We start from the raw sequence: 12,386 nt of genomic DNA on the forward strand, positions 1-12,386 counted from the left end.
ATTTTCTGTCTGTTTCTTGGCAACCAAACAAATCACTCATACCTTCTTAAACCATCTAACACACAAACTCAACTCATGCTTTTTTATTTCATAAATTTTGTATGCAAGACAGTGTATAATACAGAATAACAAATCTTACAAAGTCATTTTTTCACAGATACAAACAAACCATAGATTCTCTTTCTTTTTTATTTATTCTTTCTTGGCAAACAACCACAACCTCAGAAATACACATGAGCATGACCAATCTTTCACCAAACACAGATTGGAAGTGTCTGGACTTATTTATACACATGACAGATATGTCTTGCTTGGTTACCTTTATATTACAACTTTTTCACCATGTTCATTTCTCTGGCCCAATGAACCGGTTGCAATCAATTCCCGTATCACAGAAAGCCTCTACCAATTTCGGAAAGAGCTTGGATAGCATAATTTTGAACCCAGTAGAGCTTCCCTTACAATGTTTATCATCCGTTTTCTGAAAATCAACAGCACACCCCACCGGAGCCCCGTCCATATACGCCTTGCAAGCCATTACAATATTTTGGGAGCACCGAGTGAAGTGTTCCACCACAAGCTCCTCGAAATGCTGCATCCACATTATTAAGTTACAATCCATACTTACCAAACAAGACAATTTCAATGATCTTATAAAAGTATGATTTTCTGCGATTTCACGTCAAAGACTACAGAGGAACACTATCTTTATCCAGTATGCCCCCAAGGAAAAAATCATATTACCAAAACAACTATCATACCTTAGGTGGCTTGTGGAGTATGTACAGCATGGACTTGCAAGTCATGAGGAAGGCATTTTCATTATAGCTTACTGAGTTTTTCTCTCCCTCAGTTCTTCCCACCTGCTGATCATATCCAGCTTCATTGAAATATGGCTTGTCGTTAAGCACAAGGGCTTGAAGGGAGAGAAGAACTTGAAGAATGGTGGAGCTCCCTGGATTCCAAACTTCAGTGCCCATACCCGCCCATGTGTTAAGAAGACTGAGACAGACCTTTCCAGACTCATACAAATTAGGGTTGACACGGAGACCACCAGATCTGTAGTGCACCAACTGCATAAAATTTTAAGATTGACATACTAAATTAGCACTCACTATAATAGCCATAAATGTAAATAACAGAACTGCACAACCACACGTAAATACTTACAGGTGGTTCATGAGGATACTCTGGAGGAAGATAAATGTCAAAGAAGAAAAGCCCATCATGATATGGAGTTCCAGGTGCACCAACAATGACTGCCCGCAGAAGATCCATCCTTTCCTCAAAAGCACGGACATAGATTTTTTCTGTTGATGACAGCAAAGTTAATTAAGTATGGGGCCTCTAGTGAGCGTTAAAAGTACTTAGAATAAGAATATCCCTTCAGTTATCAATTCATGGTTTTCCTAACCAACAGAAATTCGTCTATATATTTACTTCTTCCCGATCAAGTCTTGCTCTATGTTACCAAATCATGCTATTGCTATGAAAACCATTAAAAATTAAACTTAAAGAAGATGAAGTGCTAACCAGGAAGATCTTTTTCTAAGATGCTCCACTCTTGATGAATCTTTTTCATCCAGCCTCTTTTCACCTATGAGGAAACAAAATGGATAAGAATTACGACCATCCTGAGTGTATGAAATATGAAGTGGTACATTTGTATGGAAATTTCATCCGGTTTCTGACCTGAGATAATACTAACTCCTTGCTGGCACCATGAAAATTGTGGTCTGAGCAATCAGAAACCATGTCAAATTGCCTGAACTGATCTGCAGTCTCATTGGCTTTTAAATGTGGAAGGCTATTCCCCTCAATTTCTTTGCCTTCCTCAATCAAAATTTTCTTTCCAAATCTTTCCAGCTCAGCCGTTGAATGTGGCTTAGTGAAAAGGTCACAAGTTTCCACTATTCCTTTCTCATGGGAGATCTCAGATTCATTTCCAACTTCAGAAATACAGACTGATGGTGAAGGACCTGAAAGTGATGCGGAATCATGGGATCCAAAGAGATTCGCAGCTATGCTTGTGAAAAATCCAATAGCAGCTTGAGGAAGGAAATAGGAACTAGACTCCCTTGTGTACTTTTTGCAACCTTTACTGGCATCATCCGAATTCAATGAATCCTGAACATAGAAATGTTATTCAGCTTGTCGGGAGGAAAATGCAAACGATACAGGATATTCAGAGTTTATAGGAAGCAATACTGTAAGTTTTTGGTTGATTTACAATTGTTTGGAAAAGCTTAAATTGTTAAAATGCAGACAAATAAATCTTTAATGCGTGGGCCTCTTCCCAAGGTAACCAAACATGTTGACCCCAACATAAATTGGGAGGTTTTCATGGATTTGAACTCAAGATCTTTTGCTATAATACCAGGTTAAGTTTTTGTTAACTAACCGTTGCTCCAAAAAACTTAAGCTGTTAGGATGTGAGCCAACTATTGTTACAAATGCAACCCAATTCAACAGTCATTTCATGAACCTCAAATGCAACCCGATGTTTCAAAAACATTTGCCACCCAGCGAAGTGGAAACTGAAAAATGCCACCACGAACAGTTGGCTGTTGTTTCATACATGCGAGAGAGAGAGAGAGAGAGAGAGAGAGAGAGAGAGAGAGAGAGAGATGGCTGTACCTTTCCTTTCAGGTTAGAAGGTTGTTTTTCATTTTGAATCATAGCTCGATTCAAGTTCTCAATGTCATCTTCTGCAGGGATTCCAGCTGAACCTTCATGTTTGTCAAACCGGAAAATTTCATGAGGGGCCACCTGTAACAATGAAAAAAAAACCTTTAAAATGAAATCAAAATCTAATGGGAAACCAACACCAGCTCAAAATCATTTAACAAACAGAATGATGAATAAACAAACAAAAATGGCTTAAATTTATACCATGCTTGTAATACCAGTAGCCCATCTCACTTCCACAGCTCCATCTTTGAAGCCCGTAACACTTCCAATGTGAGATAGGTAGCATTTAACAGTGTACTCGTCTTGATGCCCACCACAGTTCTCGTCTATCGGAGCAGCTTCCTCGCTCATGCCAATCTTTGTGTTTGGATAGTTTTTATCAGCTTGTTCATCAAACTGATTCTGGACCAACCTGAACACATAATCTCCAAAACAGTAGGAGTAATCTGGGTGCTCAACCAGTTCATAAGCGCTTACAATTTCATCCATTTGCTCTCCCTCTGAATTATTTGCTTCAGGTGCAGTGATAGTTTTCCATTGCACCTTTACTGTCCTTTCCTTTGCATCCACACCCTGCACAACACCCCATCTTTGGCTACTAGGCAAGTGTGGATCATCACAAGTACTCTTTTCCTGGACAAACTGTTCAGGCCAAAATTCATGATCATTTACAACACTTACTGGAGCTAATGTCTGTGAATCTAATCCCAAAGAGTGGCTACCATCTTGCCACACAACATCAACTTTTGTCTTTGTCTTTATGATAACAAAGATTTCCTCAAATTTTGAATTAGTGTTTCTTCTCCTGAATCCTCTTTCTGATTTCTTGTGCTGGTTAATGAGCTCACAAGTAGATGCATTCTGAAGAGCCTGCTCCATGATAGCTTTATGGTCACTAAGTGGAAGCATACACCAGTCCCCAAGTTGCCAGTTTGCATGAGATAAACAAGACAACAAAGTCAACTTTTTTGAATCGAGCACACGTGGAGGAGCAGGAAATTTTGTATCACATCCCATGAGAACAGAGGCAAGCCAATCAACATACACCAAACCTCCTTCCACATAACGAACAGTTCCCTCATCTTGATTTTCCCTCCAGTTACCGCATAACCACCTAGTTGACTTGGAAGCAGTTGAAAGCCTGACCTGCACTCTCTGTCCTGGATAATATGGGTACTGTGGATCTTCAAGTATGTTTGGAGAAATGGGTAAGAGCTTCTCTTGATCAACAGCAGTGACCTCACACTCCGTCCCATCATCAAAGACAACAGTAACACGGTCGACCACTCTATCCACCCTTCCAAGCCATGGACCACAAACAACATAATCCCCCACTGAAATGGACCGGATCTTTAAAAGGTTCTTGGAGTTCACATCTTTTATCATATTTCCATTAACACCCTCCAAATCAACAAACATATTGATCCCAACCACTCTTCCCATTTGTCCAGATGGATCTACTACGGAGCACACCATGTCCCCATATATAAATCCCCTCTCAAACGAGAGAAAGTCATCAATTTTCCCAATGGTAGCCTCCAGGCTAGACAATATGCTACTGGCATGTCCGCCATAGAAATATTCATTTTCCTCGTGATCCTCACTACTTCCAGTCTCACTAAAACTCTCCCAATCAGAGTCACTGAGGAGCATATCCATTCTTCAGCTGCCTATGGATATACAACTTAGTTCAATATCAACAATATGATTAAGAGTATGTTTTCATATGTATTTACGAATGCATGTGTGCATGTATGTATAGCATGATTACAAGATAACAAAGAAAAAAATCAAAATAAAATGAATGAAAGGAGTAAAGAGTCCATGTGCGAGATTTCTCACCTTAGTTGCAAAATGGGACAAAAAAAAAATATAAGCTCTCTAGAGAAACTTGGTTAATTTTCACTGATTGATAAACCAAGATCTTTTTGGAGATCGGTATTGCCAAAGAAGCACAGAAACCTGAAGATAGTACATTATCTTTGAGCAACTTTAATGTATAACATATAAATTATAGATAAGTGGTGAAAAACATAAAAGTAAATAGAAAAGAGAGTAGTAATGTTGACAACATACCCTCTAGAAATGGATCAATTTAACACATACAAATCTTAGTTTATCTTGAAGTCCTTAGAACGTACTGCTACAAGGATCGGTAGTTCGTGTAGTCTCCAAAAGATGAAATGATGAGTGTTACCACAACAATCCTCTGTGATAAACAGATTTGCCCTATATTTTTCCACTTGATATTTGATACGGATAATGTGCTAGTATCTCCAATAGGATACTTTCACCACTACAACTGGAGATCTAATGCCAAAGGAGATTTGCCCTACAGGGATAACAGGAGTCAACGAGGACTCCAAATGCCAAAGGAGATTTGCCCAACAGAGGGGTAACAGGAGTCAACAGTGGACTCAAAATGCCAAATGAGATTTGCCCGATGGGTGGAGAGAAGTTTCAACCAGAATAAATTTTCCCACGACAAACTTCAAAAGGAGATTTTCGCAACTGCAGAAGTATCAAGGAATTGCAACTGCCAGATGATATCTTTCCCAGAGGTCGAGGTGAAGCTTCCCGAAATAGCAAGCAGAATGCCAAAGGAGATCTGGCCTAAAGCAAGGCTGGAGTTCGAGATAAATTGATGACAACTAAACAGAAGAACTCTTCTCATCTGCTACAGAATAAAATCAACCAACCAAAGGGAACTTAAGTAACTTTGCCAAAGGAGATTTGCCCAACAGAGCTGAACTTTCACTTGTTAATATAATATATATAGAGAGACATACACGCACATGGTGTGTGTGTGTGTCTTTTGCCAAAGGAGATTTGCCCCAAAAGGAAGCCAAAGTTTCTTTCAGGATTTATCCACTGCCAAAGGAGGTTAGCCTCAAGAGTTGAACTAACCAACAGAGTGCAGGAATGAGATCAACAAAGTTCAATCCACCCAACAGAAATCTATCTTCGCGCTTGGTTTACTGCAGTTCAGAGCCAAATACTGGGTGATCTCTCAGAGAGGTAGCTGAACAACCATTTGTCACTGCGAAAGATCTTGGGAGCTTCTCTAAAAGTATGATGTTTCCATACAACCAGCAACAACATCGCCTAACTACTGCAGGAGTACTCTAAGAAATCTATAAAATAGCCATTTGTGAATGCCAAAAGTCATAAGAGCTTCTTTAAGCAGTTAAACATTTCTGGGAAACCTGCATCAATACCACCTTTTAATTTTTAGTATGACAAGAAAATAGAAACAGAGAGATATAACAGTCCTCCAGAATTTATGAGAGAAACGTTTGAGAAGGGGCCACACAAGTAGATGCAGAAAACAGAACATGTAATTTAGATTTCACATTAATCGTTTTAGTTTCTTGTGCATGAAAGGAATGGCTTCAAATGGATAGAGATCTGACACTTGGTAAAACAACCAAATTTCAAGGAAAGAAGAAGAAGACGAAGAAGTAGGAGCTTCATATAACTCAGCACAAGTAGGATCTTCTGGAAATTTTGCACCTTCAGCATGTGCTCTTTTTGGGTAGTTTATTATTATTATTTTATTGTTACTATCTTCTGTAAAGATTCAAAGAAACCTGCAATATTTCATTTCCATATAGAGAAAATTTAGAAACCTAAATTCAGAGAGAGAGATAGAAAGTGTTATATGATGCTGCAATCTTAAAAGTTGGAGCTTTAAAATTGCTTGTACTTGAGATTGCATACAGATTTGATGGCTTGGAAAAAGAGTTGGATTTTAGACTTTCAGTGTCCAAAATATAAATTTGAGGAGCATTTTGGAAACACAAGCCGGTTAACTTAAAATCTGTCAAGGAGAGCAAAAATTAAAACCAGAAAGAAGCTCTTACTCTAACTAATCACTTGGTACATGAATCAAGCATCTTCCACCTAATAATTAAAAATTCATGTAGGATTAATTGAGGCTCTCGAATCCCTTCACAAATTTCACTAACACAAAAAGATTCATACTTTTCATTCCCCATTCTGTTACTGGGACTTCAACTTGACATCCATATTTATTTCTTCTAAACCTCATGCATCCAACATACAACCCAAAAATATTCAATTTCCAGAACCCATCGACTTCTATATACAACTATTTACATACTAGGTTCCTTCTATCCCATTAACCATTTATTCCAAAAAACAAAATTATAAATGAAATTGGTACACTAAACTCGTTCACATCAAGAAATTAAACCCAGAATCTTTCTTTTTTCCAAAATAAAAGTTCAAAATTCAATAAGAAACTTAAAACCATGGCATATATGTGTGCGTTGCGTGTGTGTGTGTAATATGGAGTACAACAATTGATGAAAAGAAAAGAGAGATATGTAGAGAGAGAGAGAGAACAAGTGTACCATTAACAGCCTCTGAAAAGCAGGGGAAGCGCATAAAAAGTCATGAATACAACCAAAAATACCCAGAAGAAAACATGAGAAAGCCACCAAAAGCTGACAATAGAAAGTCGACCCAGAACAAAACTCCTCGAAAGAGCATCAGCCGTCTCATTTTCGTCACCTTCTTGCACTTTCTCTCTCACTTTTCATTTTCTCAGGAAAATCGTCACAGGTTAACAAAAGCTGAGAATTCAGAGACAGAGAGGCCCTGTTTCAAACCCGTCCTCCACGCCACGACCGAACCACGAAACCATTGCACAAAGTGGCACGACACGCACAGAGACAAAGAGAGCTCCTTGTGTATGTGTCTGTTGGGTTTCGATTGGCGATGGTTGTGTGTTTTGCGTTGTTGAGTGTGATGTTTTGGAGGCTTCAAGTGCGTGTGTTTGTGACAGCCAGCCAATTGGATATAAGAGACATACGGGAGAAGAATATACCAACAGTATCTCTCCAGTATCAGACACAAATACTGTTGTTAAGTCTCCCAACTACTAAACACATAACACTTTCCGTAAAATTACTACTTCACCCTTTACCCTGTTAACTTTTTTTTTTTCTTTCGATATAGTGATAGTAATGCACGGAGTATTGAATTTGGTGCAAGGAAGAGTACACATTGCTTTGATCAACTGGCGTAATCTATATTTGTCACTCTTATGACGTTTTATCGGTCATAAGATTATCCAACTCTAATATTTATCATTATACTTTGCTTAATTATTATCCAAAAATGTATATGATGATTAATACAAAAACAATTCTAAAAAATAACAAGAATATTGTAAATTAGATTCTATAGGGCAGTAATTGGCCATAGGTGACATGAAGAATATGCTTGCTTTTATCCAACATAGTACACACATGTAGTCAAGGTTGCAAGTACTTTTACAAAGATGATGCAAAGCACTAGTTGTGTTGGTTGTGGTTTAAGTTTGTAAAGAAAAAAGATTTTGCTGTATAGATTTTGTTTGGGGGGGTATGTACTATGCAGTGCTTTTTTTTCTTTTTTCTTTTTCATATTAGGGTTATAAACAAAATAAGTTAACTTAAAAGTGTTTTTGGGTTATAAAATCATTTAATCTTTTAGAGCTTTTTAGAGCAACACTTAATGGATTTTAACCAAAATTTTTTTGTTGTGCTTCTAATAAAAGTGCTTTCAACAAAAGCGTTGAGTGCTTGCTTAGAGTTAGAAGCCACACATTAGGTAGTCATTCAATTTACGTTCTTTGATTGGTTGGTTGACAACATTGTTTTGAAGAAAAATGAGTGAGTTAATATACACCTCTTGTGTGTTAAAAAGAACCGTTTAAGAAAGATGACCAAACCCTAAACCAAAAAGGTACCAACCTGGTTGGTTCCTTCCTTTTGGAGGCAAAAACTGGAACGACATTAAAGTTAAAACTATAATAATAAGAGCACTAAGACACTGCCGATTTGGAAAGGCAGATAGAATGCCAAAAAGCCACGGGCAATGAAAATGACCGATCCCTAATTAAACTACCTTTATATCCTACTTAGAAAACCACATGTTATCTCCTTTATACAAATCTTTTTGGCTGAATTCAAAGTGCCAACTCTTTGTTGCACTTATCTGTTCCATGCACTTTGCCAATGTATATGTATGTGCCCTAGATTTGACTCCAAATTCCATAGGTGACGTCCGGCGGCTCCAAAAAGACTATATATATATATATATATATATAAATTCTTTCTAGCTAGGTACAAAGATTTACATTGCTTCTTTGAGGTAGGTAAACATATATATATGTCATCTTATTATTATTATATAGTCGTGTTGCCCCATTGTGCACCGACCTTTTGATGAGGGCAATTTCCAACATATCCTAGCTAGCCAATGTCCAATATTTCAAGGTAATTTTATATTTTTGTTGTTTCCCTGTTTCTCTAAGATTGTGTCTCAGTGCATTTTAGGTTTTAGTCAGAGGTGCAATGGGATTGGATTCAAATTTGTATCCATTCGAATCCGACTTGAAATGCCTGGCCTATAATCAAATCCAAATTCTTACAAGATATTCTCAATCTCAAGTTTATATATATTCTCACCGATTTAAGGCATAGTAGGTGTGTCTACTTTTTTCTGGTTGATTTAAATTTTAAAAAAGAAGAAGAACAAAGTGCATTTTCTTTCAACCCTAGCTAGCTTCTTTTTATTGCCTTTCTCCTGTAGATGTGTGTTATGTCTCTCTTTCTATGAAGTTTCATTCTGACCCGGAAAAATAAACCCGACCCATCCACTGACACACTTGATCTCTACAACAGCAAAGTGGAGCCAAGCTTGGTATTGGTTCCTTCCTAGTTGATCTACCACAAGTATATCCTCAAATTTCCATTCATGCTAGGATTTTTCTCATTTCACTTCGATATATAAATCATGGACGCATGCATGCATGCATGAGTAATATTATAGCATCATTTTTTCTGTGAGCTCATTTCTCTGGTTATTGATTGCTGTGATGATTAATGCTAATTGATTGTTGTGATGATTAATGCTCTAATTATTAATTAATTACCAACTCGATCACATTACAAAAAGACTAAGAAGTAGTGGTGGGTGTGATCAGAAAAAGCACTAGCTATACCTATAGTACGTATACGTACATGCAGCATATACAGATTATAATTAGGACCGCCCACTAATTCTTAGAGAGGAAAAGGGCGAATATTCACAGGCTCATTCCCTTTGTTTTTTTTCCTCAATGGCAACATTTGCTGTCACAATTAGCAATGTTCTTTGCATTTTTAAAGCTCTAGTTCTATATGCAGCGCAGATTAGATCAACAAGTGGAATAATATTATTCATTCACTAATTCCATCTGCAATATATAATATATTAATTTTGTGCTGCAAAATGGACTCCACATCATCATTAACGGTTTTTTTAATGGTCAAATTAACGGTCAAAATCACATTACAATAATTTTTCAATTTGAAGATACCTTATTGTTAAAATTGAAAACGTAAAGACAAATATGCCTTAAACATACAACCGTAGGGGATCAAATTAATTGAAATCAACCCTATATTTTTCACCATTTTTATTGTTGGTTATTAGTTATACATGTGGTTTTGGAGCAAAAAGTTGGTCCCAACTATAGCAGTAGTCTGTATCCTTACCGTCGAAGGTGGCCTACAACATAATTTGGATATGTTTTTGAAATATATATATTTTTTATCGTTGAGAGAGACAAAAGTGGTGGAGTGATCATCTTCTCTTTCAAATCAATGAAACTCGACGCACCAACACCACGTGTACATAACCCATTTACGAATATTATTATTGGCATTGTTGGTGAGAGTAATCAATCTCCTCCTAAACTTTATATTAGCATAAGAGAGTTTGACCCATTTGCAGATGACCTAGCTATACAACATGTATTTGTATATATTTTTTATATTTAATTGTTTAATTAGTGGTCATTATTGGTCCAATACTTCAATTTTTTTTTCTCTTTTTAAAGAAAAAGGAAAGATATTATGCTAATCTATCGGCATCCGATCATATTTTGTGATACCCAAAAAAAAAAAAAAAAAAAGAAAAAGATTAACAAGTAGGTTAGGATTGGTGATGGAGATTTATTAGGAGTATCTCTGTGAGTGAGATTAATCAAAGTGGAGAAACTATTGTGACAGGGAACTCCATTAGCAAAATCATATTAAATTGAAAGTGGGATGCAAAGTGCTTTTAGGGAAATGCCCAACTCTTTACATCTATATATATACTTTGTAGTTGAAAGAGGATTTATAGGTGGCAAAGAAGAAAGTGAATCCACTTAAAAAGCACTTTTTTCATGGAAGGGGATATTCTTGTATTACTAAAATCGCTAGCCGACCCTTCAACCACCCAGACCAACACGTATTAGGCTTCAATGAAACAAAATCATATGCAGAAAGTGGATGAGTTGGGGTCACCAAATGACCTCTAAACAAGCTCCATTTGTCCCCAAGCATTATTACTTCCATTTTTTCAAATTTTTAACTCAAATGTCTGTTTGTTTGAAGATAAGGCCTCAAGTTCGAATCACAATTCTAAAAACTTATGGACACAAAATAGTTCTTGTTTATAAGAAGGTCCAGTTGAAGTTCACTAATGTCAATACAAGCATGGAAAGAAGTCAGATTGGAGTGGGTGATCATAGAAGAAAATCAAATTCAAGCAAAGCATTAGATTGATTATGGGGATTAGGGCTAACAGATATATACATGGTATGCATAAGAAGGAAGGCCTTTGCTGAAAGGGGTTTGTGGGACCCTAGCCAATGAAGTGGGGGGTATATAAGAAAAGAGCCAAATGGTACTAATGATGGCCAAAAGTGAAAGACTCATCCTAATCAGGTTTTGGGGTCAACGAAATATATATATATATATATATATATATATATATATGTGCTGCAGTTTGCTTGGTCCATTTACAGCATTATTTGCATAATGAATTTTTGTGGATCGATGGGACTGCTTCCTTCCTACTGTTGTTAGTAGGGTTTGATAAAGATGGGACGCTCAAAGTGAACTTATATATTGGTGTTATTCCTTCTCTCACTCTCATCCATTTTGAGGGCTCTTCTCATTTTCCAGCAATTTCCTTCCATTTTGATGCGCCTTATGAATTTATAGAAAATATTAAAATTGATGTATAAAGAAACGAAGTCGTTTTCAGAAAGAGTGAACGTGTCCCCTACAAATGTTTCATTACATGAATGAATTGTCTGGATTTGAAATGTTGAGGTTTTGACATTTTTTTATGGTGCAGAGCAGACAGATTTGACTAAGTAGTCTATGAAATTATTGCAGGGGTCTTTGTATTATCTTAATCAGATATGTCTGTTTAGGAACTTAATGCTGTCATTGTGACTGCAAGACAAAAATATAGTATTATTTGAAACGTGTGTGAATCTTGTATCAAATGGCTACTGAAATTGGCTGAGTGTCTTCTGTTGGGAAAATAATTATGCACCATGGACAGTTGTTCCTATAAAGTGCCATATAGGGTAGGGTTTCTTAATTTTAAAGCAGCAACCATAGATTGAGCAGGCTTCATCAATAGGCCAGCCTCATCAGTAGTATTTCGCCGGGATAGACTGCGAGGTTTGTTCTTTCCCGACAAAACATACCTTTTCCGGCGAATTTTGTCCTTCCTAACAAATTTTCATCTCGATAGACTATTCCTTGCTAATTTGTTCTTCTCTTACAAATTTTCGACAAGATAGATATTTCCCTACAAACTTTCAACGGAATAGACCTTTACCTTACCCATGAAGTTTT

The 12,386-nt window shown here is 36.9% G+C and overlaps 1 protein-coding gene across 1 annotated transcript; it reads right to left on the reverse strand.

The window, feature by feature from the left end:
* On the reverse strand, nucleotides 57–7,489 carry LOC18780418 (probable ubiquitin-conjugating enzyme E2 24). The gene is made up of 10 exons (XM_007213608.2): nucleotides 7,068–7,489; nucleotides 4,768–5,897; nucleotides 4,534–4,653; nucleotides 2,893–4,361; nucleotides 2,638–2,769; nucleotides 1,693–2,127; nucleotides 1,534–1,597; nucleotides 1,171–1,310; nucleotides 762–1,073; nucleotides 57–592 (listed from the first exon to the last, which is right to left on the reverse strand). Exons 4-10 carry the CDS (start codon nucleotides 4,348–4,350, stop codon nucleotides 347–349), a joined length of 2,787 nt encoding a protein of 928 aa, XP_007213670.1. The 5' UTR covers nucleotides 4,351–4,361; nucleotides 4,534–4,653; nucleotides 4,768–5,897; nucleotides 7,068–7,489; the 3' UTR covers nucleotides 57–346.

This window comes from Prunus persica, chromosome G4 (genome assembly GCF_000346465.2).
Source record: "Prunus persica cultivar Lovell chromosome G4, Prunus_persica_NCBIv2, whole genome shotgun sequence".
Classification (NCBI taxonomy): domain Eukaryota; kingdom Viridiplantae; phylum Streptophyta; class Magnoliopsida; order Rosales; family Rosaceae; genus Prunus; species Prunus persica.

Coding starts and splice junctions, on each gene's coding strand:
- LOC18780418 (XM_007213608.2), bottom strand. CDS start 4,350: ATGGATATGCTCCTCAGTGACTCTGATTGGGAGAGTTTTAGTGAGACT. Junction 1,598..1,692: donor AGGAGTTAGTATTATCTCAG/GTCAGAAACCGG, acceptor GTTTCCTCATAG/GTGAAAAGAGGCTGGATGAA. Junction 1,311..1,533: donor CTTAGAAAAAGATCTTCCTG/GTTAGCACTTCA, acceptor TGTCATCAACAG/AAAAAATCTATGTCCGTGCT.